Raw genomic sequence first — 26,699 nt, 5'->3', positions numbered from 1 at the left:
ACATCGATATCCCATTGTTTGAACTTAATTCTTACTGTTGAGACTAGAACCAAAATTTCCATGTAAGAGCTTTCGAATAAGCTTAAAACTTACATACATTTTATTGCGTTTCTAACACTACTCAAGCACGGAAATTGAACAATATATCGATGTACGAAAATGACTGTTGCAATTTATCGATGATGCAGAACATATGAGCAACACGGCTGTAAGGCGACTGTTAAAGTGGGAAACGACGTTTACAGCTGAATGGTAAATATCAAACTTCTTCTTGCTGTGTAGTGTGACGTGTACGCGTAGCGAAAAATCACATATTTTTCTTTAATAAATTTTTCAATTTCATTTGTTTCACACGTTACTGAAGTAGGCAACACATAAAATGGGCTCATTTCGCCGCGAGAAGGATGAAGAGGAGGACGGTAAGTAATTGGGTAACAACTAAATAATACTAACAGTACCGCCGGAGCGGCAACAAAACAACTGCCAACACTGCTGACCGCAGAAGGTGCTCTGCTGGCAGCCAAAAAGAGCATAAAACAGGAGTACAACAAAATTAAGACACCCACACACACACAGTCTCAGAACTAACCCAAACAGCACACATAGAAACTGCTTTAAAGTTCTAACGTTATATATTGCCTACGGCCGGTTCAACAAAAAACATCAAAAATGAAATATTTTATTTCGAACTCGCTAAACAAACGCATAGGTCCGACGAACGCGTACCAGAATCTGGAGAAGACCTCGGTGCTGCAAGAGACTCGCATTTTCAATGAGACGCCAGTAAATGCACGCAAATGCATACACATACTGACCAAGATCCTCTACCTGATGAATCAGGGCGAGCAGCTGGTGCCGCGCGAGGCAACCGATTGTTTCTTTGCCATGACCAAGCTGTTCCAGTCCAAGGATGTTGTGCTGCGCCGCATGGTTTATCTGGGCATTAAGGAGCTGAGCTCCGTAGCTGAGGATGTCATCATTGTCACCAGTTCGCTGACCAAGGACATGACAGGCAAAGAAGATCTCTATCGCGCCGCTGCCATACGTGCCCTCTGCAGCATAACAGATCACACCATGCTCCAGGCCGTCGAGCGTTACATGAAGCAATGTATTGTGGATAAAAATGCGGCCGTTTCTTGTGCCGCATTGGTCAGCTCGCTGCGTCTGGCCAACACCGCCGGCGATGTTGTCAAACGCTGGGCGAATGAGGCTCAGGAGGCCTTGAATAGCGATAATATTATGGTGCAGTACCATGCGCTTGGCCTGCTTTATCATATACGAAAATCGGATCGCCTGGCTGTCTCCAAGCTGGTCAACAAATTAACGCGCGGCTCGCTCAAGAGTCCCTACGCAGTGTGTATGCTGGTAAGCTGGATAGAATGTTGTTAAATTGCAACTACTAAAGCTTATAATATCGCTTCCAAACAGATACGTATCGCCTGCAAATTGATCGAGGAAGAGGACATACCCGCCGATGAGCTCGCAGATTCGCCTCTGTATACCTTTATTGAATCATGTCTGCGGCACAAGAGCGAAATGGTCATCTATGAGGCCGCCCATGCCATTGTCAATCTGAAGAACACAAATCCACGCATGCTATCGCCGGCCTTCTCCATACTGCAGCTGTTTTGTAGTTCGGTTAAGGCCACGCTGCGCTTTGCTGCTGTGCGCACCTTGAACAAGGTGGCCATGACACATCCGGCCGCTGTGACCACATGTAATTTGGATTTGGAGAGTCTGATTACCGATTCGAATCGTTCAGTGGCCACGCTGGCCATAACAACACTCTTAAAAACCGGCGCCGAATCCTCTGTGGAGCGTTTAATGAAGCAGATCTCCACATTTGTGGCCGAGATCTCCGATGAGTTTAAAGTGGTGGTTGTGCATGCCATATGCGCACTCTGCGCCAAATATCCGCGTAAGCATACAGTCCTGATGAACTTCCTGAGTGGCATGCTGCGAGAGGAGGGCGGTCTGGAGTACAAGACATCAATTGTGGACACCATTATAACGATCATTGAGGAGAATGCCGATGCCAAGGAGTCGGGTCTGTCGCATCTGTGCGAGTTCATTGAAGATTGCGAGCATGTCTCGCTGGCCGTGCGCATTTTGCATTTGCTTGGCAAGGAAGGTCCATTTGCGGCCACGCCCTCCAAGTACATACGCTTCATCTATAATCGCGTCATCCTTGAGAGCCCTATTGTGCGCGCTGCTGCGGTGACTGCATTGGCCCAATTCGGCGCCTCGTGTCCCGCTCTGCTGGCCAACATATTGGTACTGCTGGGACGCTGCCAAATGGATCCGGATGATGAGGTGCGCGATCGTGCCACCTACTATCTAAGCATACTTAACTCGGCCAAGCCGGAGCTCTACAAGAACTACATCATTGAGCGTGAGAATTGCTCACTAGCGCTGCTCGAGAAGGCGCTGACGGATCATTTGAATGGCGAACTGCAAAATCACTTTGACATTTCCATTGTGCCCAAGGCCGCTATTGTTAAACCAGAGGTCACCAACGATGTGATGATGGTCACCAGTGCGCCGCGTGCACCAAAAATTACACGAGAGGAAGAGAGCGCCGCACGTTTGGCTCAGTTGCCGGGCATACAAGTTCTGGGTCCAATTCATCGCAGCACGGCGCCCATACAGCTAACCGAGAGCGAAACAGAGTATACGGTTCAGTGTATCAAGCATATCTTTGCACAGCATGTTGTATTCCAATTTGATTGCCTTAACACGCTCGCCGAACAATTCCTGGAGAATGTGCGCGTCGAGTTGACGCTACCCGAGGGATACACGGCACGTGCCGTCTTATCCTGTCCCAAATTGGCCTACAACGAGTTACAGACAACATACGTAATTGTCGAATTCCCGCCGGATGCCAGCAGTTCCATAGGTAAAGTCCAAGCTGAACTTTAATTTCTGTAATACTCAATTTTTGAATTTATTTTTCTGTTTACAGCTACATTTGGCGCCACTTTGCGTTTTGTGGTCAAGGATTGCGATCCAAATACTGGCGAGCCAGACTCGGATGAGGGCTACGATGATGAGTATATGCTGGAGGACTTAGACATGACAGTCGCCGACCAAATACAGAAAACGAAAAAGAACAACTTCCAGGTGGCCTGGGATGCCGCCGATAGTGAGGGTCAGTTTAAATATATATATATAATTGTATGACCAGGCAGAGTGTTTTACCATCTTGTCAAGAAATGTGTATGCGAATGGCAGGAGACAGCTTTGACACCATAAAGTATATATACATTATTGACCTGTACCACTAACCAGTTCGATATACATATGTCCATCTGCTATCTCTATAATATTAGGCAAAGATCCAAGATATCTCGATTATTTTACAAATTTACAAAAGTACACCAAATTTAGAATGTAGGCTCTCATATAGCATACACAGATCTTGAATGTTTAACTTTTTGATTAGATGGAATTAACATCAATTAACGACCGTCGCTAGGCTTAAGCATTCTTACTTTTAGCCTAATATTATTCTTTCATTTCTTACAGAGTGGCTACAAGCCGAAGACACCTTTGTACTATCGGCCGTTAACAATCTACAGGATGCTGTCAATACTATTCTTAAAATACTGGGCCTAGGCGCTGCAAATCTTTCCGAAAAAGTGCCCGAGGGCACGCATCTGCACACCGTACACTGCTCGGGTATGATAAAAGCAACTATTAAGCCAGCATTTGATACTAATTCTAATTATTTTGCAGGCACCTTCCGTGGCGGCGTTGAGGTGCTGGTGCGTGCCAAATTGGCGCTCTCCGAGGGTGTCACGCTGAATCTAACCGTGCGTAGCACAGATCAGGATGTGGCCGAGCTCATAACGGCAGCCATCGGATAAACTTACGCACCATGCAGAGACTTAATAGGATCTCTGCGTGCTCTTCAAATACTATAATTATGAAAAGTATATTAATTAAAGCAAAAAGTTAAATGTAATCAAAAAATATATAATGTAGCTTTAAGCGGCGCCCCCCTCAAAACAATTTCAATTTTTGCCAACTTTTTTGTGAGTTGCTTTAAAGCCTCCACTTAAATCATAATCTTTGGGTATTGTGTGAGTTTCTAAAAGGATTTTTTTGTTTTTTATAGAAACTCATTCCAGCAATCTATATTATTTGTTTATTAAAGATTTAACCTGTTTAGTCTAAGTATTCCAAAACTGAAATACAATCACAATTATATTCAATATAAACTAAGGAAAGGAGTATTCAAACAAGACAAACTAGAGTTTATTTTCGTAGCTGCAGAAACTACGTAACTTTTGGGTTCAGAGAGATATGCATTCAAAATGTTTATAGCATATGGCTAACACTCCACAGACACTGAAGAGTTTCAACTTGATTTTCGATAGACTTTTAATACAACGTGATTTGATATTGATTATAAGAATAATGAATTTCGTAATTGCGGAATTTTCTTAAAGTATCTTGAAAAACAAAAAGTATGACAACCTCAACTTATTTACTAACATAAACAAAAGAACGTATCTATGCAAGGAATAATTAGATAGCTTTCAGATTAATGGACTAGTTTACATAGACACTGACGTTTGAAAGTGACCAAGAATATATATATATATACCACCCTTTTGGGTTTAACATTTCCTCTTCTATACGCCAACCATTTCGGTAAACAAGTCAATTATTCAGAGAGACAAAGAGAACATAGGTTTGAATAGCAGAGGTTGGTATAGAAACGTTGTCAAGTCCTAGGCAATAGAAAAAATGATTGTAATTTGTTGTTAATTGATAACTGAAAACACATGTTTTCATAACAATAAGTGGCATACCTACTTATTTGCATTTGGGTGAAGTCACGATATAATTTTTTGATTGTATCGTACTCCCCCCACAGTTTTGCTTTCTCACGTTGCGAGTAAACACGATCAAAAGTTTTCAACTTATTTTGTATGTACTTTTTTTTTTTATTTAATTATAAATAACTTAAGTTGCAATTTATACAATTTTCTCATTTTGAATTCACGCGTTAACTTTTAATGCTTAAATTAGTTCTGTTTCGCTGCATTTATTTAATAATTTCTTGTGCTTTCTTTTGTTCGCAATCGATTTCACTCGCATTCCGTTTTCTATTTATTGCTTCTCGAACTTTAATAATTTGTAAATACCCAAACTCCTTATCAGTTCAATCGATACGTCAATACTCTTTCGCTTAGCATATTAAGTATTTTTTCTTTAGTTTTTTGTTTGTTTTTGTTTAAAAAGTTTATGCAAAATTGACGCAAGAGTAAAAAACACCACACGAAAGACTTTTTCTTGAAAACAATTTCACACACACGGCTAAATTTTGTTTACGTTACAATTTGTATGCTCATTGTCAGATCGATATTTAGTTTTAAAGATATCTTATGTGTGTATATTATATATATATATATATGTATAGTATTTGCATGCACTCCACACACACTTAAAACTCTAATAATTCGAAAACAAATTGTAAAAATAACGTTTTGTGTCCGCTTCTAAACTGCTTTTCCTTATCATTTTGCTTAAGAATTTAACGTTATATTCATTCTTGAATTTCCCGATGTTTTTATTTTTTTATTCATAATTTTGCCTTTTTTTTTTAATACACACTAGAGTAGATTGATATTGGCTTTCGTTATCGACGTTTCGCCTTTTTCAGTGTGTATTTCAGATTTTTGTTGCTTTTGTTTTCTGCCATTTCCGTTACTTTCTGCTTATCATGCTTTCTAGGCTGACAACAACGAATCGTCTCACATGCGATACAGATATAGATTTATATATATATATGTATACTATGCTATACTATATTACAATTAGCACACATATCTCGTGTTTTCAGTGTTGCTTAAGGTTTGATTTTGCTTTTGTTAAGGATGCGCGCATTGAGCCTGGCCGAAGCGAAAAATCACAACACTGCTCCGGCCACACATATATATATAGTATATATATATAGTGAGTCTTTGCATTTAAATTGAGGGTTTCGTTGGGGACCTTTGACTATTGTGAGCGCATGCGGTATGATGTATGTGGGTTACCTTAAACTGCTTAAACCCTACAATTAAAATAGTTAATGCTTGGATATATTTATACAGAGTGAATGAGTGCTAGCTGGTGGTGATTGTTGTTGTTATCATCGTTGTTGTTGTTGTTGGTGGTTCTTCAGCACTTGAACTTGACCATGGGTATATGCTTGGAAGACACACACTTGTCACAGCACCACTCAGCAAACACCTCCTTGTTGAGCATTTGAAAGGCCGCCTCCGTCAGTCCCACGCAGGTTCTAGAAAATATAATATTATTTAAATGAAGGATTGATTCATTATCGTGATCATACCCCAAAGGGTAGGAGCTACAAATTTTTCACATTGCAAAACTAAATGGCTGCATGTATTTTCGAGTCTTTGTGATAATTTACTGTAAACATATTACTATTTTTGAAAAATTCACATCTCTGGGTGGGAAATAAGGGGATAAGGTGTTTCCGCCTGATTGGCTTTAAACTTATTTCCATAGGCGTCTTTTTCAAAATTCATTCAAATCCGCACTACAGGGCGGAAAATGGGGGAATTAAAAGCTTTGTGCAAAAGTATTTCTTTATCCAATCGACGATAAATTGATTTGAAAGCTTTACAGATTTGTAAAAAGTGAATAAAAGACCACTTTACTTTTTTCTGATATACCACCTCAAAGATTTTTAATATAATGTGAAATATTTTGCCCGTGCAAGGCCGGGCAATATTTGCTAGTATGCCATATGAGACGTTGCTTACCTGTGAAAAAAGAAATTACAACCGGATTCACAGAAGACCGCCTCATCGTTGTCGTTGACCTCCTTGTGGCACATGCCGCATGGATATATGGGCGGCGCATTTGGATTCTGCGGGTTGAAGACCATTGGTTGACCCGGTGGATACATTTTGCCACCGCTCATTGTCATGGGCTTGCCCATAGGGCCGCCCATGTTGCCCATAGGACCACCCATGGGGCCGGGACCCATGTTGCCCATAGGACCCGGACCCATGGGGCCACCACCGCCGCCACCGCCAAACATGTTCGGCCCGCCCATCGGACTGTGTCCGTGGCTGTGATGATGTGGGTGTGAGTGTGCGTGGTGAGGTGGCATTCCGTGATGCGGTGGCGGTCCATTCATGCCGCCTGGTCCCGGACCTGGTCCTGGCACACCACCCATATGACCATGACCCATGTGTGGGCCAGCATTGCCGTGTGGACCCATCATGTGCGGATTACCGCCGCCACCCCCCATATGGGGTGGCATGCCGCCTGGACCGGGACCATGCATGCCCGGTCCGGGTCCCATCATGTGATGTGGAGGCAGACCACCAGGATGCGGATGATGCGGGTGCGGATGATTCATGAGCTGCGGGTGCGGTGGTCCTCCAAGGTGTGGCGGTTGCTGAGGCGGCAGCATTTGATTCATGCCCATGCCCATGGGACCACCAGGGCCGTGACCAGGTGCACCTGGTCCGCCCGGTGGTCCAACCATATGGACGCCCATAGGGCCATGCTGCTGCTGCTGTTGTTGTTGTTGCTGTTGTTGTTGCTGTTGTTGTTGCTGCTGTTGTTGCTGCTGTTGTTGTTGCTGCTGTTGTTGTTGCTGCTGTTGTTGTTGCTGCTGCTGCTGCTGCATAGGAACATTTGGATTCATTTGCTGGCCCATCATGGGTCCATTGTTGTTGCTCATGTTGTTGTTGTTATTGCTGTTGTTGCTGCCAGGACCGCCGCTTAGAGCTGGCGACTGCAACGGACTGGGCCCAGAATTGGGCATGCCCGGACTGGGACCGGCGCTATTTAACGCATGATGCGGTGACATGGCGGGCGGCGCTGGTGAGGACGTAGGCACTGATGTGGTCGCTGTTACCGATGTTGACGTCGTCGTCGCCGCTGTCGATACTGCTGATGACGCCACAGGCATTGGACCGTTCGATTGCATTGAATTGGGCACACCGCCCAGACGGCCACCTGCCGCCGCTGGCGACAGATGTGGATGAGGATTTTGATTGTTGTTGCTGTTGTTGGGATTGCTGCCATTGTTGTTATTGTTATTATTATTATTATTGCTATTGTTGTTGTTGGACGCATTGCCACCCATCATGTTGCTGTTATTATTGTTGTTGTTGCTGTTGGCTGGCGACATGCCACCGGGCCCAACTAAACCGCCCGGCCCAGGACCCGGACCAGGACCTGGTCCACCGGACATGTGACTGTGATTTGTTGGCCCATTGCCCAGCGGACTGTGCAGGGGCGGCGGACCCATTTGTCCATTGTTCATGTGCGTCTGTTGCGGGTTTTGTGGCTGCTGCTGCTGCTGTTGGGTTCCTGGTTGCTGTTGGCCCGGCCCGGGCCCAGGTCCTGGACCCAGTGGACTACCAATTTGATTGCCCATGGGTGAGCCCATTGGCAGCGAGTTCATTGGCGAATTCTGTCCGGGCATCTGTCCACCAGCACCGCCCATGGGCGATCCCTGCATTGCACGCGGATTAGGCCCGTTGGGACCGCCCATGGGTGATAATCCGCCCATACCCATATGATGTGGGGATATGCTTGGTCCTCCCATGTTGCCCATTGGACTCATGCCGCCCATGCCAGCCATTGCACCCATTGGACTGCCCATGGGTACTCCGCCAGCTCGACCATGATTCATGTGCGGCGGCAGTCCAACGCCGGGTCCCATGCCATGCGGATGCACGCCAGGTCCTAAAGGACTCACGCCAGGTCCCAAGGGGCTCATGCCACGCATGGGTGGAGGTCCACCCATATGATGCGGTCCGTGTGGCCCATGGCCCATGGGTCCGCCACCGGCGTTTGGATGATGCGGATGTGGATGCATATGCGGATGCATGCCCATGCCCATGCGCTCCTCCCAATGCGGGTGCGGGCCAAAATGGCCGCCGGGTCCGCCGGCGCCGCCCATTTGATTCATAGCCGCCATGGCAGCGGCTGCTGAGCTGGACATGGCAGATACCTGGGGGCTATCATCGAACGGATTGGAGGCGACAATTGTATCACCGAAACCGCTCATCGGCGGCGGTGGCAACAAATCCTGCGGTGTTGGCGGCGCCGATTGTTGTTGTTGCATCGAATTGGCAGCGGCAGCCGCCGCAGCTGCCGCCGCTGCAGCAGCTGCCGCCGCCGAATTAGCCGCATTTGATGTTTTCCGTCGTTTTTTCGGATTACTCGGCGCCGAGATGATATCCGTCGGTGGCGGCGGCTTAAAATCAGGCGGACAGAGACCGCCCGCTGGACCCGGCAAACGATATGGCGCCATACCGATATTGTGGGTCATATTCGAAGTGTTTTTCTTCCGAATGGTGGCAGCTTTTCTTTAACTACGGGGCGAACGAAAATTTCTATCTAATGGCGTCGTCGATCCGCGGGATCACGACGCGTTTATTCAAAATACAAATTGTATGGAAATGCGGCTCTCGATGTTTGCTTCCTTCAGCCGAGCGGGGCTGCCAACCTGTGCGAAAAGGAGCTCCTTGAGTGTTCTATAGATTTTAATTAATTGCTGCACCATTTACCACTGCATCCCAATGTGAAAAGTGTCCAAAAAAAAATATATAAACCTCTGTGAGGACAGAAGCCGCCACAAATGCGACTACCTTGGCAATTTCAGAGCTGGCAACTCTACGCGCGCATGTCGTCAGCGTTGGCAGCGTCTCTGAGCAGCGTAGCGCCAAGCAGCAGCAGCACCTGCAGCACAAATAACACAATATGCGATATTGGCTGCACGTTGCAATAATTAACCGTTTTGTTTTTTTTTTTTTTATTTGATATGATTAATTGATTTTGTTAGACACAGCGCTGATTATCTTTTCGTTTTTTTCTTTAATTACAATTTTCTCACTTACTGGCTCTTCTTCTTGCCACCGATTTAATGTTCTTTTTGCACCACCACCGCAAAGCAGCGGCAGCAATTTTGCTGCGTTTTGTTATAAATTACACTACAAATTGTGAGCGCATTCTTATGTGCGGCAATCCGAAATGATTTGCACGTTTTTAATTTTCAGCATGCAGTATTGCCGTTTGCGCACGCAAATATCATTCGTGGTTTTAGTTTTTTGTTGATGGCCGCGGTGTCCGACTATATTTTTATGTGTGAATTGGTTGCTGCGTAACCATTTGAACACAAATAACACATAATTTTGGGTTGTTTAGCGCCACACTTGGTCATTTGTACGCCGATGCGTTTAAAATTTGTGCGTAACTATAATAATTCGGCAATTTTCGTATGCGAAGCGTCGTGGATTCTAAAATATAAATAATTTTCCTCGCCTGTCAGCCAAGGTGACCGTATTTCGACAACAACCAAATACCAAAATTCCATTCTTTATTTTATAGTTGGGGTGACCATCAATCCATATGCGTGTTCAGCCCATCGATATGCTATTTAGATAATATCGATAAGCAAAAACTTTAAACATGTTTATGGCTTACATTGATTTGTAAGCCATATAGCAATAACATATATAAATAAATCTGCTTAGTATTTGGTCTTCAGGTGTATAAAATGTGGCAAGAAGCATTTTTATGCCCACTCAATGGAACTATCGAAACTATCGCCATTAGATGATGTTAACTCTCATCCCTACTGGCAAGTGACGCTTACAATTTTGGCGCTGGCTGATTTAAATTTGTTTTTTTGTATCGACTAAAAGTTTGCGTGCTTAACAATGTGGAGCAACTTTGAAGCGTCTACGGTAGAGGATGAGACCATTTCCAACGCATTTTCCTCGCGCAGCATTTTCAAAATAAGCAGCGAAGATGGGGTGAAATACACATAAAATTAAAAAAAAAAAACAATCATTAAATAATTTTGTTTGCTAGGTTGCGAAATATCCGACTATTCAAGCCTCTGTGCAAAGTGGCAAAATGGTGATATCGATTGATAAGAGTCTGCTGCTCCTCGAGGATGAGCTGGTGGCCAAGTGCAGTTTTCTCAGTTTTGGCGCACAGATCGATGCAATTGCCATATCCAACAGCGGAAACCTGATTGTGTGCGGCCTAACGGATGGCGAAGTCCATGGCGTATATATCAAGGGCTTGTTGCTGTTCAGTGTTTGCATCAAAATGGAGGATGTGAGCATCAATAGTGGCACATTTACAAGCATACAGCAATTGGAACAGCACTTTTACTTTACCTGCAAAAATGGCAGCGTCTATTGGTGAGTAGAATCCGCACTCAAATATAGTGATTATGTCGCTCAAACACTTTCACGTTTCTAGTCTGAGTGAGTTCAACGAAGGCCAGCTGGAATCACTATCCAATGTTACGTTAAATGATAACGAAAACATGGCTGCACTTCTGGATGATGTCACCATTGAGCGCACCTCCGCTGGACGTGCTGTCAACAGTGTGGACAGCGCTCTGCTGCTCAAGCAGCCAACAGGCCTCGGCTATGTCATCAACAATCAGGAGTCGCTAATTGCTGCTCATGATCTGATTATAACTGGCGCACAGGGCACACTAAATTTTAAAAGCGCTTCTAATGATGTCACTCGCATCAATTTGCCAACGCATCTGGGCAGCATAAAGGACACATACAATGCGGAGCATTATATGTAGGTTTGAGCATACAAATTTCTGCATATTTTCAATTTTTTGTTGTTCTCTATGCTCGCAGCATTGCCTTGACCCATTCTGGCCACCTGCTGCAGATTTGCCCGTTCACGCGAACTGTCAGCTTGAGTCAGTCGACGCTGAATCGCACGCTGCTCGTCGAGGACATGCTGGTCATGGAGTCCAGCGAGGAGCATGTGGAGCTGTTAATACTTACCAAGCCCACAGCAGATGGCGAGCGTTTTATTAAGATTGTCGAATATCCTTGTAAGTTTTGGTCTAATTCGTATTTGATCCTGCTCAGTGCAGCAAAGCATTCAAAAAGTTGTATTGCTTCTGCTTATCCCGCAAGTCGATAATGAGATAGATAGCGGCAGCTATGCTTAATTTTATTTACTTGATTTACTGACTGATTGTCAACTTTTTAGCGCTCAAGTGCAAAAACGAGGTGGAGGTGCCGCTGCACGCCTGGCTCATACGGCAACCGAAGAGCGCCGTTAATTTATATTATCTGGCTGCCCGGGCGATTAGTGAGAGGGAAATTCCTTCGGAGCTGGAAATGATGATGGTCTCCGAGACGGATCCCAGTGATCGTTTAAAGAAACTCATTGCTAAGGGACGTCTGGAAGAGGCGGAGGTAGCTGCTTGATTACGTCCTATCAGTATAAAATTAGTTTTTTATTATGTCTCTGCTTTTGCGAATTCGTCCAGGACTTTGGCAAACAATTTGAGCTGTGTTTGCAGCCAATCTACGAGGCCAGAGCCAAACGTATTCTCATCGAGCTGTGCAATTCGAATACCCACAATGCGCAGTCCTCCGATCTGGAAGAGAAGTTTCAAATGCTGCTTAAATTGCTGGGGCAGATTGAGAGCAAAGCGTTTCTCAAAAATAATCGCATGATTAATTTAAGTTCGCGTCAAATTTTGGAGCGTTACTTAAAGGAAATACAGAAGAGATTGGATTTTGAGGTGAGGGCTTAAAAGAATGCTAAAACACGCTTATAAATATATTCAATATTCGCACACAGGAAGATGAGCTGCACATGCTGGAAATAGATGAGCAACTGCATCGCCTTAAAACGTTGGCCATCATTGATCCCTATGAGTGCAACACCGAGTGGCAAAAGTTCGTGTACAACACGAATCTAGTGAGGGTGGTCAAGGGCATGTTTAGCAACGACATGCCCTCCGCCTGTCTTATCTGGCGGCGTCACTCGAGTAGCATTTTGCCGCATCTCAGCGAGGATGAATTGCGCACACTGCTGGGATTCATACCCAGCAATACCGAACCACTAAATGTGGTGCAGTGGTTGCGCCAATTCGTGCCCATGGTCAGCAGTACGCATCCAACCATTATGCCGTTTATTACCGACTGGAGCATTGAGATGACCCGCAAGCTGCAATATAGCGAACACTGGCCCGATATTGGTCTCGAATTTGCGAGCAATATTTTAGAAATATTCGAGGAAGTTCAATTTATCTACTCGTGAGTTTTTTGTTGCTGAAAATCATTGAAACGAAATGCAACTCTTTTTGCTTTTTTCAGCCATTTGGGTCGCCAGCAGGAGCGCAACATTGGCAAGCTGCGCGATCTGGTCAATGCTCTGCAGGATTTATCAGTATTAAAAACGAGCTACAAGCTGGTCTTTACACTGGATAACTATATGCAGGACTCCATAGATGACAAAGCTTTGCGCATATTACAGCGCGTGCATTTGGATAATTTACAGAACCTGGTAAAGGATTTTCTATATCCCATCTATAAGGAGAAGGGTCGCCAGCCTTTAAATGTCATCAAACAGTATATAGCTCAATTGGTGGGCAATCGTCAATCGCTTAGCAATTGGCTGGAGCGCGCGATGGCCTGCATAGAGCTGCTGCACAACGAGGACAGTCGCATGGAGTGCGCCCTCTCGATACTACAAAATGCGCCAGTGCCGTGGCCAGAAACGGTGTCACCGCTTATTAAACTACGCAATTCCACCCATCCGCTGAGCGCGAAGATCAATGCTGAATACGAGATACAGGTCATAAAGATCATGAAGGTCAAGTATGGCTGGCCAGCGGATAGCGCGGCTGACATCAATCTGGAGCTATTTATGATGCGCATTGTTAAGCTAAATTTGCCGGACATGCTGGACGATATACACACACTGACAAAAGCAGCGCCAGAGATCTCCACCAGCGCCAATTTCAATTGCTGCTATCAGATGGCGCGACGTGGTCAAATTGAGTTAGCCTATGAGTTCTTCAAGTCGCTAAAATGCAAATATATTGAAAAACAAGGCAGCGATGTTGTTGATATCCTGGCCAATCTGCTCGAGATGAGCTCGGGCTCGTTTGTGAACGAAGCCAAATTGCAGGAGCACGTTAATCTGCTGGAGTTATTCAAGCTGTTGCTGCCGCATGTGGACTCTGCGTACAGTCAGCGATATCTGCTCATCAAACATTGCTTTCAATTGCGCCAAAAGTTCAATTTGCAGCTAAGCGCCAGCAGTGATCTGATATCGCTGCAAAGACGCCTGGAGCTGCTCGATGAGGGCATCGAGCTGATCATGTCACGCGCTCAGGCCGCATTGAATGTTTGCGCTTTTATAGTCAGTGAAATGGCTGAACTATGCGGCGCACTTGGTCTGCAAAAGGTGCAAGGACTGTTGCGCATCAGCCAGCGCATGGGCTGTCTGCCGCTCAGCTGTGCGTTGGCTCATCACGTACTGGAATTCATCGACTGTGTGCCAGAGAACAGCGTTGAGTTTATCAACTTTGCCATTGAGCTGCTGGTGCAGCAAATTAACGAGACCAAGAATAATGGTCTTGGTAAGTATTTAGTCTGATTAACCGACTAACTAATTATTAATCAGCGACGGGCTTAAAGATTCTGCAGTAGTAAGTATTAATGATGGATCTATACATCATCATATCTAGTTGTTTACAAATGTATGTAAACATTTATTTATGTCTGTCGTGTTTCATCAATTAAAAAAAAATCCACTCTAGAAAAACAAGCAGAAAGCTGTTAAAGGATAATTTCCGTTCCTTTGTCCGATTGGCTTTAAAATTCTATATATCCGCTTTTATAGTTTAAATGAATTGATTGATAGTTAAAACTAACAGAAAACGCGTTAGGTCTTTGGGAAAGTCAAGTAATTCTTGTTAGTAAACTAATTAAATACTTTGTTTTCTCGCAACAGAGATGTATTCTTCGCTGAAGATGTTGAACGAAAGTGATCCTTTGAGCTTTCCACTGGCCTACGAGCTGTTAACGGAGGCGCTGTTGCACGAGCGCAGTCGCCAGCGCGATCTTAATGAGCTGATTAAGTATGTTCGCGTCGCAGTCATACACTATCCGATGGATGTCATAGAGACGCACTATCTGGGCAAGGAGAAGAGCATAAACGATCAAATCTGCCGCGCGCTGGATGGCGCGCCAATTGCACTGGGCGAAACAACGCTAAATTTCTCCACGGCGGTCAATGAGTCTATTGAGGTGAAATTGGCTGTGGAGCACACGACCAAGAAGCGTTACTCCGTGTCTATGTTCGATGATGTCGATGTGCAGCCACAGAAGCAGCCGCTGCAGAAGGTACGGGGCGATTTCGCTAGCTCAACTTCAAAAAATTGATTACAATGTGTATACCCTTTAGAAACGCATGACTGGTAGTCTGCCCATTGTCAAGTTCTTGGCGCGCACACTGCTTCTGATGACCATTCAGACGAAACAAAATAATTCGTTGTTGCTGCAATTGCAACAGCTGCTGCCGGAGAATGTCAAGGGCGATATTGATGGCGCTCGTTCCGATTTCTTTTTGTCGCTGGAACATTTGACCAAGGCCAAGGAGCACGACGTCTGGTATATAATGTCACAGTATCTGCTGGAATATCAGAAACAGAATCGCAGCGGGAAGATCATTAACGAGGGTTTCATTACGCTGCAATTACGCCGCATCCTGCGCAATGCCATGAACAACAAGGAGGCCAACTTAATTGGTAAAACTTTCAAGCGTTTGCCTAATCTCCGCTTTAATTGCTTCAAACTCTTTCAGAGCTTTTCACCATGCTGGTAGCGGATACCGAATCCCGGGCCCTGCTGGACAAGCTGTCCGTGGAGGTGAAAACGGATCAGCAGAAAATACATTTTCTCACGCTCTCCGCCATGTACAATGAGCATATTGACGAAATGGATTATGTACAAGTATTGCGTGCCAAGTATGTTAAATTCTAGGGGTTTTTTTTTTATGTTTAATCCGACTTTCGCATTTCAACAGACGCAACAAGCTGTATTACTATTTGGAGTTCTGCCAACAGGATCCGAGTATTAAAGGCAAATTCAATGCCGATGTGGACAACATTGATCAGCTGCTAAAGGAATTTCACAACAAGCGTCTCAACGTGCAGCTGCTGGAACGAATGAGCACCGATTTTGGCTTGGATTATCAAAAGATGCTCATCACACAAATATTGAGCATATTGAATGCACAAGAGCTGCGCTATGAAATTAAAACGGATACGTTTGGTGACGAAGAACTGGTCATGTTAAGCAGCGTGCACGAGATACGGGATATGTGCCAGCCCTATATAAATGAAATTAAGAATGAAGAGCTCTTCACTTCCAAGCTGAAGCAGTTCATTGAGGAGATCAACATATATTTCTATGAGCTGTATCTATGCGTTATTGAGATTCTTATGTTCTTCGATGCAGCGCCCAAGCAGATGGAAACCTGGATAAATATTTTACATTTCCTGCGCCACAAGATGATCAGGCGACGTCGCAATCGACCTGGTCAACTGGAGACGGACATGTGGCTGCAGTCGCAAAAGGAGAACGGAGTGCTGCCCAAGATTGCGCGCTATCGCCTTCCCTTTAAACCCATTGTGGAAAAGCCTCTGAAAGACATTCTCGGTGGGTTGTTGTGCTAGACGCTTATAGATTATTTGTTTATTTATTAAATTGATTCTGCAGACAGCGAGCTCAACGTGGACAACTGTCAGAGCTGGTTCCCCCTCATACTCATGTGCACTTCGCTTAAGAACTCCAAGGATATCTCACAGAATTGTGACTACTTTTGTATGGCAGCCGTTAAGAACTCTATAGCCGAGTACAAATCGAAAAACGAGTCGGAATCCTGGAGCTTGCATCCAACCAATAATGCATTCCTTAAATCGGTACGAACTTGAGGTTCATTTCCCACAGCTTGCAGTTTAATTTGAAGCCCTTTTTACTTGCAGATACTCCGTTTGGTTAAAAACGTGCACAGTCCCAGCAAGGTGTTCCTTATCTTGTATTTTGTTGCCGGCTATGCGCCTGAGGGTGCCGATCAGGTGGAAGCCTCCTATGAGTGCTGGAAATATGCCAAGGACCATGGCTCGCTTACCAATGATCCCAAGTGCCAAGATCAGTTGGCAAAAATCAAGCGAAGATATCCCATACAAAAGACACAACATTTGCTCTACGTTTATGGCATGACCGATGAGAAACTGTTGCGTCTGGTAGAGCATCCCATAGAGCTAATACATAGCCTATACCATCACGAACTGATACTCAAGTCCAGCAAGGTGGACATCAATGCGCTGGTCAAAGAGATTTGTGCATTGCACGAGCTCACCCTAAGTAACATACAGTTTAAGCTGTTGCAGCATTGGCTGTCCGTCACAATGGAGACCACAGACGGTACTATCTTAGAGGAAACTTTCCTTGAAGATCAGAACTGGCCGGAGCATGGCAGCAACGGTAATGGCGATGATACCGGCAATGCTAGCGAAAATGTTGTGCGCGCATTTTATTTACTCAGCAGCTGGCCCAAATCGGAGGCGGTTCAGTTCCTGGTGGGCCTCATCTTTAAGGGCGGGTAAGCTAGAAGCCAACCATAGGAGTTTTGATCTTGTATCTGTGTTTGTAACCTTCTGCTTTGGCAGCCCTGTCAACACCTCCACGCAGCTGCAGATGTACGAGTGCTACTCTAAACTCAATGATGGTAGCAATTCCTTCAGCAACACCATTAACCAGCGCGAGTTCATCACCATCAAGTGTGTCCACAAATTGAAGGCTCTCGGCTACAATTCCAATATAGAGAAATTCGCTGATGACAACTGCGATAAGATTAACATCTTGAAGATGGTCTGGCAACGCAATGCACAGAATCCACTCTCGCTGGAGGTGATGGCAGACATTTGTCTGGGCTTCGATATACATTTGCCCAAGATCTGGAATGGTATACTAAAACGCATGGTTATATTCAATATGGTGCGCGAGCTAAACGCATTGGTCGATGTACTCAGCTGCAAGCCGCAGCTTTTGCATTTAGATGGTCTTGCACTGGCTTGGGACTGTGTGTTGACGCATCCGCTCAAGAATGCAGTGCAAACGCGCTCAATTGTGCTGGAGGAGCGATTGCAGAAAACACTGCTGCGTCTGCAGGGTTGCCCGGTGGTGGACGCACTGAATCTATATCAGTTTGCCGAGCTCTGCATGCTCATCCATCGTCCACATATGGCCGCTACGGTGCTTATTTACTGTCAAAGCACCGAGCAGCGCGAAAAGATAAAGAAGGTAAGTTTAAAAGATATACTAGGTTTTTAATGTTGTTCTTCAAATAATCGCGTTTTGTATTTGCAGCTTATTACGTCTAGACATGTGGACAATTTGCGCCAGCAGATTCTGGAGCTGGAGGATGCCGGCTTGATACCAATGGTTCTTAACTTTGCACTGAAGGAATTGAATCTCTAGTGAATCATATGAATCAATCAGTATATATGGAATGTGAATTTGTTAATTTGAATACATATTGAATACTTTCGTATTAAGTGTAATCTTGAGATTAGAGTAGCATTAAAATGTGAAGGAGCATTCCCATCGATTTAAAAGGGGGGTTTCAATACTTTTGTCCCAAAGAAACCTTAACTATATAAAGAAAATCTTATCATCGGATCACTATATAGTCTACCTTTCAGCTATTATTCTATTTAGGTATATCCATCCAAACAAACCCAAGGAATCTGCGTTAGATCTTTATATATATATTCGTAGTTCACATGCATATACAGATATTGATTATATTCAATTAAGTTTCCTAACAATATTTGATTTGTTGTTAGATTATTCGAGCTATTACAATCTAATTAAATAAATCGCTAATCAACAAATATTAACGGCATTAATGACGTCACGAAGCGCCGCTAATGAACAGTGGAGCAAATGCAGCGGATAACCTAATTAGCTGCAGGCGCATTGTTTAATTACATGCAAGCAAGCGGGCACATTTTAATTGATGATAAATGTAGACACTTGTACTCCTTTAGATGAGATAAGATAAAAAGGAGAAAACTAAATTATTGGCAAAATCTAATCATACTTAAATAATTAGCCGCAACGCATTTGAAGCGATTAATGCTTTGCCTTGGCCCACGGTGCGCAGTCAAAAATCAGCTGTTCGCACTCATACTCATACATATACATATGTATGTATGTATTCAATGTGTGTACATAAGCGCCGCGGCCACCTCTAGTTCTGGGTCAAAACTCAAACACAGAACGAAAAATCGCATTTAATTCAGTTTTTGAACAACTGTAAAATCAAAATGTTGCGTACTTTCGTGGGAGCACAAAAGTGTTTCGGCCTGGTTAACAGAAAATGTACACAGGCGGCGTCTATGAAATTATGCACTGCCCATATCGCGCCTCTGACCTCAATATTGAGCATGTGAGTAGCAAAGCGTTTAAGTAACAGCTATAACTAAACGAAAACTTTGTGTCTGCCTAGCCGACATTATGCGCCGCCCACGCACATCAAACAATCGGCGGTGCCCAACGATTCCGGCACCATGTCGGAGAGTAAGTCCATCCATAATCTCTAGTGTATAACCTTAGTTAACTCTATGATCGCACAGTCAAGCAGCAGATGATGCAGCGTCTGGGCTTGGAGCCGGGCTATCAGCCGCTGCCCAAATCGCGGGAGCATCTGCTTAAATATCAACCAAAGCTGGAGGAGTTGCCGGCGCGTGCCATGCAGGATTCGTTTACCTCGGCCATAATACCACTCAGCACGAATCGTTCGCTGCAGGATAAATATGTGACGTATTTGGGCAATGTGCGCATGGGCAGGCTGCTGGAGGACATGGACATGTTTGCTGGTTCGCCTCAGTCTATCTTTATTAATATTGTTTATCAATGTAATTAGCTTATCGTTGTAGCCTGGTGCTGCCACAAGCATTTGGTGGTGCCCCAGCTGCCCGCAGATGTGCATTTGCCGTACACCTTTGTGACCATACTCGTGGATCGTATTGATTTCGCCAACACCCTTGCCTCCGGCACTGAGGATATACGCCTCTCCGGCCATGTTTCATGGGTGGGCACAAGTTCCATGGAGGTCGTCGTTTGGCTGGAGCAGATGCAAAACGGCGGCTATAAGAAGCTGACCCGTGCGCTGTTCCTTATGGCCGCGCGCAATGCTACCAACACGGCGGCGGCGCCCGTAAATCCCATTAAGCCAGCCAACGAGGAGGAGTCGGTTATTCTAGCCGGCGGCATAGATCGCAAAAAAAAGCGCCAATTGCTGTGCGCACAGTCCATCTTCAAGGTGGAACCCAACGATCCGGAACAGACGCTCATGTACGAGCTGTACAAGCGCACCACGCCCACCGACACCATGGAGCTGAACAAACGCATATTGCCGCCTAACTGCCGCTGGATGTCCGATTCCTATCAGATGAGCACCATACCATCGTTTCCCGAGCATCGTAATCATCATAACCGGGTCTTTGGCGGCTTTCTAATGCGCACCGCTCTGGAGATTAGCTGGGCGGCCGCGGTGCTCTACTGCAAGACGCGTCCCAAGCTGGAGCACATTTCGGACATTAGCTTCGAGAAGCCCGTGAGCGTGGATTCGTTTATTAAGATGACAGCCTATGTGGTGTACACGAAACTGAACTATGTGCAGATTATGACCGTGGCCGAAGTGCTGGACCCGCACAGCGGCAGCCAGGTGACCACCAATACCTTCTACTACACCTTTTCGGCACCGCATACGGTGACCGAGGTGCTGCCACGCTCCTACCACGAGACCATGTGGTATCTTCAGGGACGTCGCAAGTTCGAATATAGCATGGGTCTCAAGAAGACATAAGTTGAGGATTGTAAACGAATAACGATAATTAAATACGACGTGAGGCTATGATAAGGAGGCGCTCCGCTGGCAATAATACCACAGACACAGGGAAGACTCTTAAAGTTGACCGCACTCAAATGCAGTACCTTGTTTTTTTCTAAAACCAAACTAATATTATGTTATATCATAGCTTAAATCTTAAGTTTCCTTCTAACATATTGTGCTTAATTTAAAAGTGGTCACTCGCAAAGTTAGAAAACGATTTGTATTATCTGAAAGTTAAATTAATGAATACCCTAATTTGTATTTAATTATTTTTATAGACATATTTCAAAATCTCAAAAAAGAGCAAGAAAAAGTAAATGTTGTTTTCCTTAATAAAAAAATGTCAACTCCGATTTTTAGACAATTCTAATAACCGAGTGAACACTGTAAAATAAAATGCAGCTTAACTCATCTTGTCAAGCAAAAATATATAGTTATAAAGCTGTTTAGTTTTAGTATAAGCGAAAACCTTATATGTAGTTAAGTGTTTGCCAAATCCAGTCGAATACTCGGCGGTCAACATAGGCAGTTCTTACTGTACCTGTACTAACAAAACTACTCTGTAATAAAACCTTGTTGTTGCAATGCTCCCGTTGGAGACTGATAAACTTACAATTTGGCGACTGCCTGAGATATGTCTGCTATATAAGATCCGAGAGTAGCTGATATCATCCCCCCCCCCCCCCCCCCACACACCCCCTCATCGCCCTGCTGCTTTGTCTAGTGCTCTATGCAAATATTCTCATTAATTTTTAATTGTTTTTTTTTTTTAATAAGTATTCATTTTTATTTTGGTTTTTATCTTGGCACAAATTTTTAGAAAAACTTTTAAAATGCAACGTGTGAGAGGACTGCGACCCATGATCCCGGGCACATGGCAATATTTGTCCAGGTGAGGCATGGCTAGCTGTTGGAATCTCTCAAAATAAGAAACGTTGCAGAGCTCAAACAGGGTTGCGCCTGCCTTATGCTATGCGGCACTATGAGATGGGTGAATTTTTGAAGGAGCAATCGGACCATTATTCGGGCACCATGGCGGAAAGTAAGCTTCAATACCAACAATACCAACGCTGTGCATGATTTTAGTCTGGATACAATTGCAGTTGTGGAGAAGATACGTAAGCGAGTGGGCGCGGAAATAGGCTATCATATCGTACCCAAGTCACGAAAGCATCTGCTGAAGCATCAGCCCAAGCCGGAGCAGCTGCCGCCGCGAAGCATGCAGGATTCCTATACAACGGTCACCTTGCCGCTTAGCGCGGATGAGATCATACGAGAGCGTTACATCAATCACCTGGGCAGAATGCGTATTGGTCGCCTAATGGAGGACATGGATATGTTTGCAGGTGAGCCGAACAGCACAAGCATCCCGTGTATATTACTGTTTAATTCGCTTGCCAGTTTGGCTGTGCCATCGTCACATTAACGTGCCGGAGCTGCCCGAGGATGTGTCTTTGCCGTACACTTTTGTCACACTGCTGGTGGATCGTATCGAGTTCACAAACATTGTTGATTTGCAGGTAAACAAGGATCTTGAGCTGAGCGGTTTTGTATCCTGGGCGGGTCGCACTTCCATGGAGATAACAATCTATGTGCGCCAGCTTCTGGATGGGGAGTATCTGAACGTGACCAAAGCGTTGTTTCTGATGGTCGCTCGCAATGCAACCAACACGGGCCCTGCGCCGGTGAATAAGATTAAGCCCGCCAATGAAATGGAGCAGCAATGCTGGGAGCAGGCGGACAAGCGGCAGGAGATTCGCAAAACCTCCAAGACTGAAAGTGTATTCATTTCGCCACCACTGGAGCACGAGCAGGCCATTATGTATGGCCTGCTCAAACTGACCACAGCACCGGATAGCTTCGATTTAAACAAACGCATATTGCCGCCCAAATGCCGCTGGATGGCCGACAGTCAGCGTACCACAATAATGAATCCCTTTCCAGAGAATCGCAATACACATAACACTATCTTCGGTGGGTATGTGATGCGTCAGGCCGTCGAGCTGAGCTTCATAATGGCCAGCATCTATATAAGAGGTCGTCCCATTTTGAAGTGCATATCGGACATTAGTTTCATGCATCCGGTCCAGGTAACCGCATTCCTGGAAATGACCGCCCATGTTGTGTACACCGCGCAGAACTATATCCAATTGATGACAGTTGCCCAAAACTGGGATGCCAAAAGCGGCGAGAACATAACGACCAACGTATTCTATCTCACCTACCAGACGGATTCTATTGTGGATGAGGTGTTGCCGGGCTCGTATCGCGAGATGCTCTGGTATATACATGGGCGGCGCAAATTCATGACCGCACTCAACTTGCAGTTGGATGTGCCCCAGCCCGCTAATGAAGACTGTCAGGTGAAGGAGGTAACTGCAAAATAACTAACACACGCTTAGTTTTTCGTTTTCCTCGTACCTCGACACATATAATTACGATTTTGTAATTGTTTATTTTCTTTTTACAAAATTATTTGTAATCAAAGTATTTAAAAATCCTTAAATTGAAGTTTTGTTTGGGCCAAACGCTTAGAAGCGCAGACGGTGTGGGTATTGGGAAGAGTGCAGAGCGAACATGTTTTGCAAGTACTTCTTGAAGAATTTACCCTCTGGGTGGGCCTTGATCACCTTCAGCAGGGCGCTGTCGATCTCCTTCTGGTCCTTCTTGCGCTGCTCGTTGGGCACAAAGCGCTCCTTCTTGGCCGCGAAGATGTCGGCTTCGCCGGACTTCTTTTGCTTCTTAGCCTTCAGGCGACGGAAATAGGCGTCGTTCAGATGTTCGGGTACCTTGAATGCGCCCAAATCCACCCGTGTCGAGGTGCCAATAACATAACGCTGCGAAACGCGACGCAGTGGGCACGAGTTCAGTGCAAACGGACCGGTGACCAGCAGCAGGCCAGAGGTCAGCGTCTTCAGCAGAACAACGCGCTTACCCTGATGACGGCCAGCCAACAGGATGAGCACGGTGCCGGGCTGCAGATTGCGGCGCGTGTTGCGCTTGTGCTCACTGAAATTAGCCTTGCCGGGGCGCTTCTTCACGAAAGTCTTGGTTGGATAGTTGGCCTTAGGCTTGCGCAGATAAACGGTACGCTCACCTCCGTTCTTGGGGCCTCCGATCTTCTTGACCTTCTTGATGGGCACCTTCTCCTTCTGCACGACGGGGTGCTTCTTGTCTTTCAGGCGGTACAGCGCGCGGCGCTTGTACATCTGTAAGCCAACAAATGAATATATTAAACACAAGTCTCACACATATTGTCGATTGCGAGACGAGGCAAAGGAAGCGCGTCACATCTGGTGGCAACATTTGTTGGCATCTTTTCTGAATGTGTTTTTGTCTGTTTTTACCTGGGCTTTGGAGTATCGCAGAATACCACCCTTGAGGTATGAGTTCAGGGGGTGCTTCTTGCCCTTTTTGGCCGATTTGGCGACCTTTTTAGCTTTTTCGACGGGTGCCATTGTGGAGAACACGTGTACACAGCACAAAAATTATTTAGAAAAGGAAGGTTATGTGTCACGGCATTGCCAGCACCAAGCAAAAACACTGCATGCGTGCTATCGATAGACTTTGATGCAACTCTTTGCTAACACACTTTTCAACACGACCGCTTAGAGCACTGGCTGATTATCGATAATAAATATAACATCGATTCCTACAGTTTGCCTTTTGTTATTGTTGCAAGGAATTTGAATTGAAAACGACATTTGTTTACCAGTTAATAATACTTTTTTTTCCATTTATTTGTTGTCATGTGTATACGATGTTTTTGTTGTTCTTTTACAGCTCCAGCCATATTCTATACACAATCTTCAATTGTTTTAATTGTTCTTTTTCCTGCCATGAATCGTTTTTTAAACTTAAATACAACTCGATATACAAATAAATTAAATAAATGAATGATTGATAATTTACAAAATGAGTTGATTTTTTTTGTTTTTAGTTGAAATTTCAAATTAAAACTAAAAACCTCTAGCACTTAAACAAGGCTCAGAGCTGAGAAATGTACATTTTTTGTTTCTTATTTTTTTCTGTTTTCAATGCATCAAGCATACAAAATAACTTTAAAGTTAAAATCTCATGTTAAAACTACAACTAAAATGTATGCGCAAAAGGTTAGTACATGATTTGTTCTTATTTGTACTAATAAATTAATTAATTGTACAATACTAATATAGATTTGTTTTGCATGTACTTTGTTCATTAAAATGATTCGTTTTTTGTTTATAGTTTTCCTTGCAAATATTTAACTAACTCCGCACTTAATATGTGTAAAATTTGCTAGTTTTAAAATAAGTTTACAATTAATGTCAGAATAACCGACTGGCGGCATATTTGTTCGGCATTTTGTAGAAAGTCTTAAGTCTATACTTCCTTATTATGTTGTTTTTGTTACTTTGTCTTATTTGTCACTTGCCATTTTTAAAAGTTAGACTAAGATTTAAAAGAAATTAAAAGCAAACAATGTTTTCTGCAGCCGCCTGATAATGAACACACAATTTGTTTCTGGCTCGCTTAAATATTTTAAATAGTTTACGGCAACTCTTAGTTTAAAAAACATGAAATGTTTATAGACAAAGAGTTAAAAATAAAAAAATAAATAGAATGAAGCTATTGCACATTCAGAGAGGTTTTTGAAATTTTACAGAAAATTATGTTTTATTTACATTTGCAGAGTGTGCAGAGTGCGACCTGTTTAGGTTTTTCTTTTTGCGCTTTCGAAATGTACTCACATTTGGTCAGGCGAGGGGAGGCGTCGCTTCCAAGGAGGGGGGGGGGGTTGGGGCTGCGCTTCGGCTAGTCTGGCTGGAGGTTGCTGCACACTCACAAACACACACAGAGAGCGCACACACGCACACACACACACAAAGGTAAATAAAACATTTGGATTTGTTGCAAATATTTCATCAGAAATTTGTGCGCCACTGTGCACAGTGACACGCGCATTTTATTCAAATTTACAGAAAATTGTAAGAAATCGAACGTTTCTTGCCGTCGATTTATTCATTTTTGCTTTAATGTTTGTTAAAATGAAAGAATTCTAAGAGAAAATTTTAAATCTGTTTCTTTTTTGTTTTTGTCATACTGCGGGTAGTTCTTGCACAATTTGTTGTTGTTTTTCTTTTGAATTAGGTTTTTCTTCCAGCTCAACTCAAGTGTTAAGCCTGATTTCTTTGTAGTTTTTTACGTGTATATATATATATACTTTTTACTATATAATGCATCATAATTTTGTAATCAGAGAGCGCCGCGCTTCAATTGAGAAAAAAAGTAGAACATATATTGTTAGATATAGTTGCTAATTTTTTTGATTTTTTGTTGTTTTCGTTTCTTTTTTTTTTGCTGGTTGGAGTTTTGTTATAATAATATCTATCGTATATTTAGTACAACATATGCATGGTTCTTTTGTTTTCGTTTTTACAAGTGTTTTTTTATTTATTTGTTTTTGTATGAAATAAATTAAATAGTTATTAAATTATATAACAATAAAGAAGAAGAGAAAAGTGTATATATATGCATATTTAAAAAAAAAAAAAACTAGATATGCATCTATATAAAATTGATCACTTTTGTGTATTTTGCATTGTTCCAAATACAATTCAGAAAAGGGGAAGTTCCCCCCAAAGAAAAAATAGATCTTGATGTTTGTCGTTGTTAAACAAATAATAACAAATTCATGAAGAATGTTTTGTTGTTGTTGTTGCTTTTTCTACTTGACAGCAAACTGAAATCGCTTGCAAGAATTTTCTTTTTTGTTATATATATATATGTATATAGAGCAGAAAAAAATGTTCGACTACACACACAACTACATATTGGGAATTTAGGTTTACTTTGCTTTGATTTTCTTTAATTATTATAACTGTTACGAGTTCTTAGTCATAGTTTTTCTTGAATTCTGAGCGCGGCCAATAATTATGGTTAAACTGTTTTTGTTTTTTTTCGGGTTTGAACATTTAACT

The 26,699-nt window shown here is 43.7% G+C and overlaps 6 protein-coding genes across 7 annotated transcripts; 4 read left to right on the top strand and 2 right to left on the bottom strand.

Moving 5' to 3' along the window:
• The first annotated feature begins 296 nt into the window (after nt 1-296).
• Nucleotides 297-4,093, top strand: LOC115757730 (coatomer subunit gamma). Its single transcript, XM_030698106.1, has 6 exons — nt 297-419; nt 710-1,365; nt 1,429-2,896; nt 2,963-3,148; nt 3,526-3,678; nt 3,736-4,093. The coding sequence occupies exons 1-6, from the start codon at nt 380-382 to the stop codon at nt 3,864-3,866; spliced, it is 2,634 nt and encodes an 877-aa protein (XP_030553966.1). The 5' UTR covers nt 297-379; the 3' UTR covers nt 3,867-4,093.
• A 170-nt stretch (nt 4,094-4,263) lies between these two features.
• On the bottom strand, nt 4,264-10,376 carry LOC115757729 (protein pygopus). Of its 2 annotated transcripts, none has more exons than XM_030698105.1 (4): nt 9,885-10,376; nt 6,783-9,493; nt 4,818-6,292; nt 4,264-4,736 (listed from the first exon to the last, which is right to left on the bottom strand). In XM_030698105.1, the coding sequence occupies exons 2-3, from the start codon at nt 9,314-9,316 to the stop codon at nt 6,172-6,174; spliced, it is 2,655 nt and encodes an 884-aa protein (XP_030553965.1). In that variant the 5' UTR covers nt 9,317-9,493; nt 9,885-10,376; the 3' UTR covers nt 4,264-4,736; nt 4,818-6,171. The 2 variants fall into 2 exon arrangements, with proteins under 2 accessions (XP_030553965.1, XP_030553964.1); XM_030698104.1 differs by lacking the exon at nt 9,885-10,376 and adding an exon at nt 9,555-9,837.
• Nucleotides 10,377-10,706: 330 nt separating this feature from the next.
• On the top strand, nt 10,707-18,423 carry LOC115772059. Its single transcript, XM_030718003.1, has 16 exons — nt 10,707-10,802; nt 10,861-11,198; nt 11,260-11,595; nt 11,658-11,860; nt 12,022-12,230; nt 12,305-12,562; nt 12,622-13,079; nt 13,140-14,410; nt 14,785-15,176; nt 15,238-15,580; nt 15,637-15,799; nt 15,859-16,493; nt 16,554-16,756; nt 16,820-17,439; nt 17,507-18,140; nt 18,207-18,423. The coding sequence occupies exons 1-16, from the start codon at nt 10,707-10,709 to the stop codon at nt 18,315-18,317; spliced, it is 6,270 nt and encodes a 2,089-aa protein (XP_030573863.1). The 3' UTR covers nt 18,318-18,423.
• A 675-nt stretch (nt 18,424-19,098) lies between these two features.
• On the top strand, nt 19,099-21,053 carry LOC115771805 (acyl-coenzyme A thioesterase 9, mitochondrial). The gene is made up of 4 exons (XM_030717680.1): nt 19,099-19,290; nt 19,351-19,421; nt 19,478-19,720; nt 19,781-21,053. The coding sequence occupies exons 1-4, from the start codon at nt 19,169-19,171 to the stop codon at nt 20,710-20,712; spliced, it is 1,368 nt and encodes a 455-aa protein (XP_030573540.1). The 5' UTR covers nt 19,099-19,168; the 3' UTR covers nt 20,713-21,053.
• A 467-nt stretch (nt 21,054-21,520) lies between these two features.
• Nucleotides 21,521-23,245, top strand: LOC115757775 (acyl-coenzyme A thioesterase 9, mitochondrial). The gene is made up of 4 exons (XM_030698199.1): nt 21,521-21,631; nt 21,681-21,781; nt 21,843-22,085; nt 22,141-23,245. The coding sequence occupies exons 1-4, from the start codon at nt 21,573-21,575 to the stop codon at nt 23,124-23,126; spliced, it is 1,389 nt and encodes a 462-aa protein (XP_030554059.1). The 5' UTR covers nt 21,521-21,572; the 3' UTR covers nt 23,127-23,245.
• On the bottom strand, nt 23,175-24,228 carry LOC115757776 (60S ribosomal protein L6). The gene is made up of 2 exons (XM_030698200.1): nt 24,087-24,228; nt 23,175-23,948 (listed from the first exon to the last, which is right to left on the bottom strand). Exons 1-2 carry the CDS (start codon nt 24,195-24,197, stop codon nt 23,271-23,273), a joined length of 789 nt encoding a protein of 262 aa, XP_030554060.1. The 5' UTR covers nt 24,198-24,228; the 3' UTR covers nt 23,175-23,270.
• Nucleotides 24,229-26,699: the final 2,471 nt, after the last annotated feature.

This window comes from Drosophila novamexicana, unplaced genomic scaffold, assembly GCF_003285875.2.
Source record: "Drosophila novamexicana strain 15010-1031.04,08,12 unplaced genomic scaffold, DnovRS2.1 tig00000108-arrow-pilon, whole genome shotgun sequence".
In the NCBI taxonomy this organism is placed as follows: Eukaryota; Metazoa; Arthropoda; class Insecta; order Diptera; family Drosophilidae; genus Drosophila; species Drosophila novamexicana.
Note: the sequence above shows the minus strand (reverse complement) of the source record. Positions and strands in the feature narration are given on the sequence as shown.

Excerpts from the sequence above, each read along its gene's own strand:
- LOC115757730 (XM_030698106.1), top strand. The coding sequence starts at position 380 with ATGGGCTCATTTCGCCGCGAGAAGGATGAAGAGGAGGACG. Across the intron at positions 1,366-1,428 it reads CCTACGCAGTGTGTATGCTG|ATACGTATCGCCTGCAAATT; the intron begins GTAAGCTGGATA and ends GCTTCCAAACAG. Across the intron at positions 3,679-3,735 it reads GCACACCGTACACTGCTCGG|GCACCTTCCGTGGCGGCGTT; the intron begins GTATGATAAAAG and ends ATTATTTTGCAG.
- LOC115772059 (XM_030718003.1), top strand. The coding sequence starts at position 10,707 with ATGTGGAGCAACTTTGAAGCGTCTACGGTAGAGGATGAGACCATTTCC. Across the intron at positions 14,411-14,784 it reads GACCAAGAATAATGGTCTTG|AGATGTATTCTTCGCTGAAG; the intron begins GTAAGTATTTAG and ends TTCTCGCAACAG. Across the intron at positions 17,440-17,506 it reads GGCCTCATCTTTAAGGGCGG|CCCTGTCAACACCTCCACGC; the intron begins GTAAGCTAGAAG and ends CTGCTTTGGCAG.
- LOC115757775 (XM_030698199.1), top strand. The coding sequence starts at position 21,573 with ATGCAACGTGTGAGAGGACTGCGACCCATGATCCCGGGCACATGGCAA. Across the intron at positions 21,632-21,680 it reads ACATGGCAATATTTGTCCAG|AGCTCAAACAGGGTTGCGCC; the intron begins GTGAGGCATGGC and ends GAAACGTTGCAG. Across the intron at positions 22,086-22,140 it reads GGACATGGATATGTTTGCAG|TTTGGCTGTGCCATCGTCAC; the intron begins GTGAGCCGAACA and ends TTCGCTTGCCAG.
- LOC115757776 (XM_030698200.1), bottom strand. The coding sequence starts at position 24,197 with ATGGCACCCGTCGAAAAAGCTAAAAAGGTCGCCAAATCGGCCAAAAAG. Across the intron at positions 23,949-24,086 it reads TGCGATACTCCAAAGCCCAG|ATGTACAAGCGCCGCGCGCT; the intron begins GTAAAAACAGAC and ends GTTGGCTTACAG.
- LOC115771805 (XM_030717680.1), top strand. The coding sequence starts at position 19,169 with ATGTTGCGTACTTTCGTGGGAGCACAAAAGTGTTTCGGCCTGGTTAAC. Across the intron at positions 19,291-19,350 it reads CTGACCTCAATATTGAGCAT|CCGACATTATGCGCCGCCCA; the intron begins GTGAGTAGCAAA and ends GTGTCTGCCTAG. Across the intron at positions 19,422-19,477 it reads TTCCGGCACCATGTCGGAGA|TCAAGCAGCAGATGATGCAG; the intron begins GTAAGTCCATCC and ends ATGATCGCACAG.
- LOC115757729 (XM_030698105.1), bottom strand. The coding sequence starts at position 9,316 with ATGACCCACAATATCGGTATGGCGCCATATCGTTTGCCGGGTCCAGCG. Across the intron at positions 6,293-6,782 it reads TGTAATTTCTTTTTTCACAG|AACCTGCGTGGGACTGACGG; the intron begins GTAAGCAACGTC and ends TATATTTTCTAG.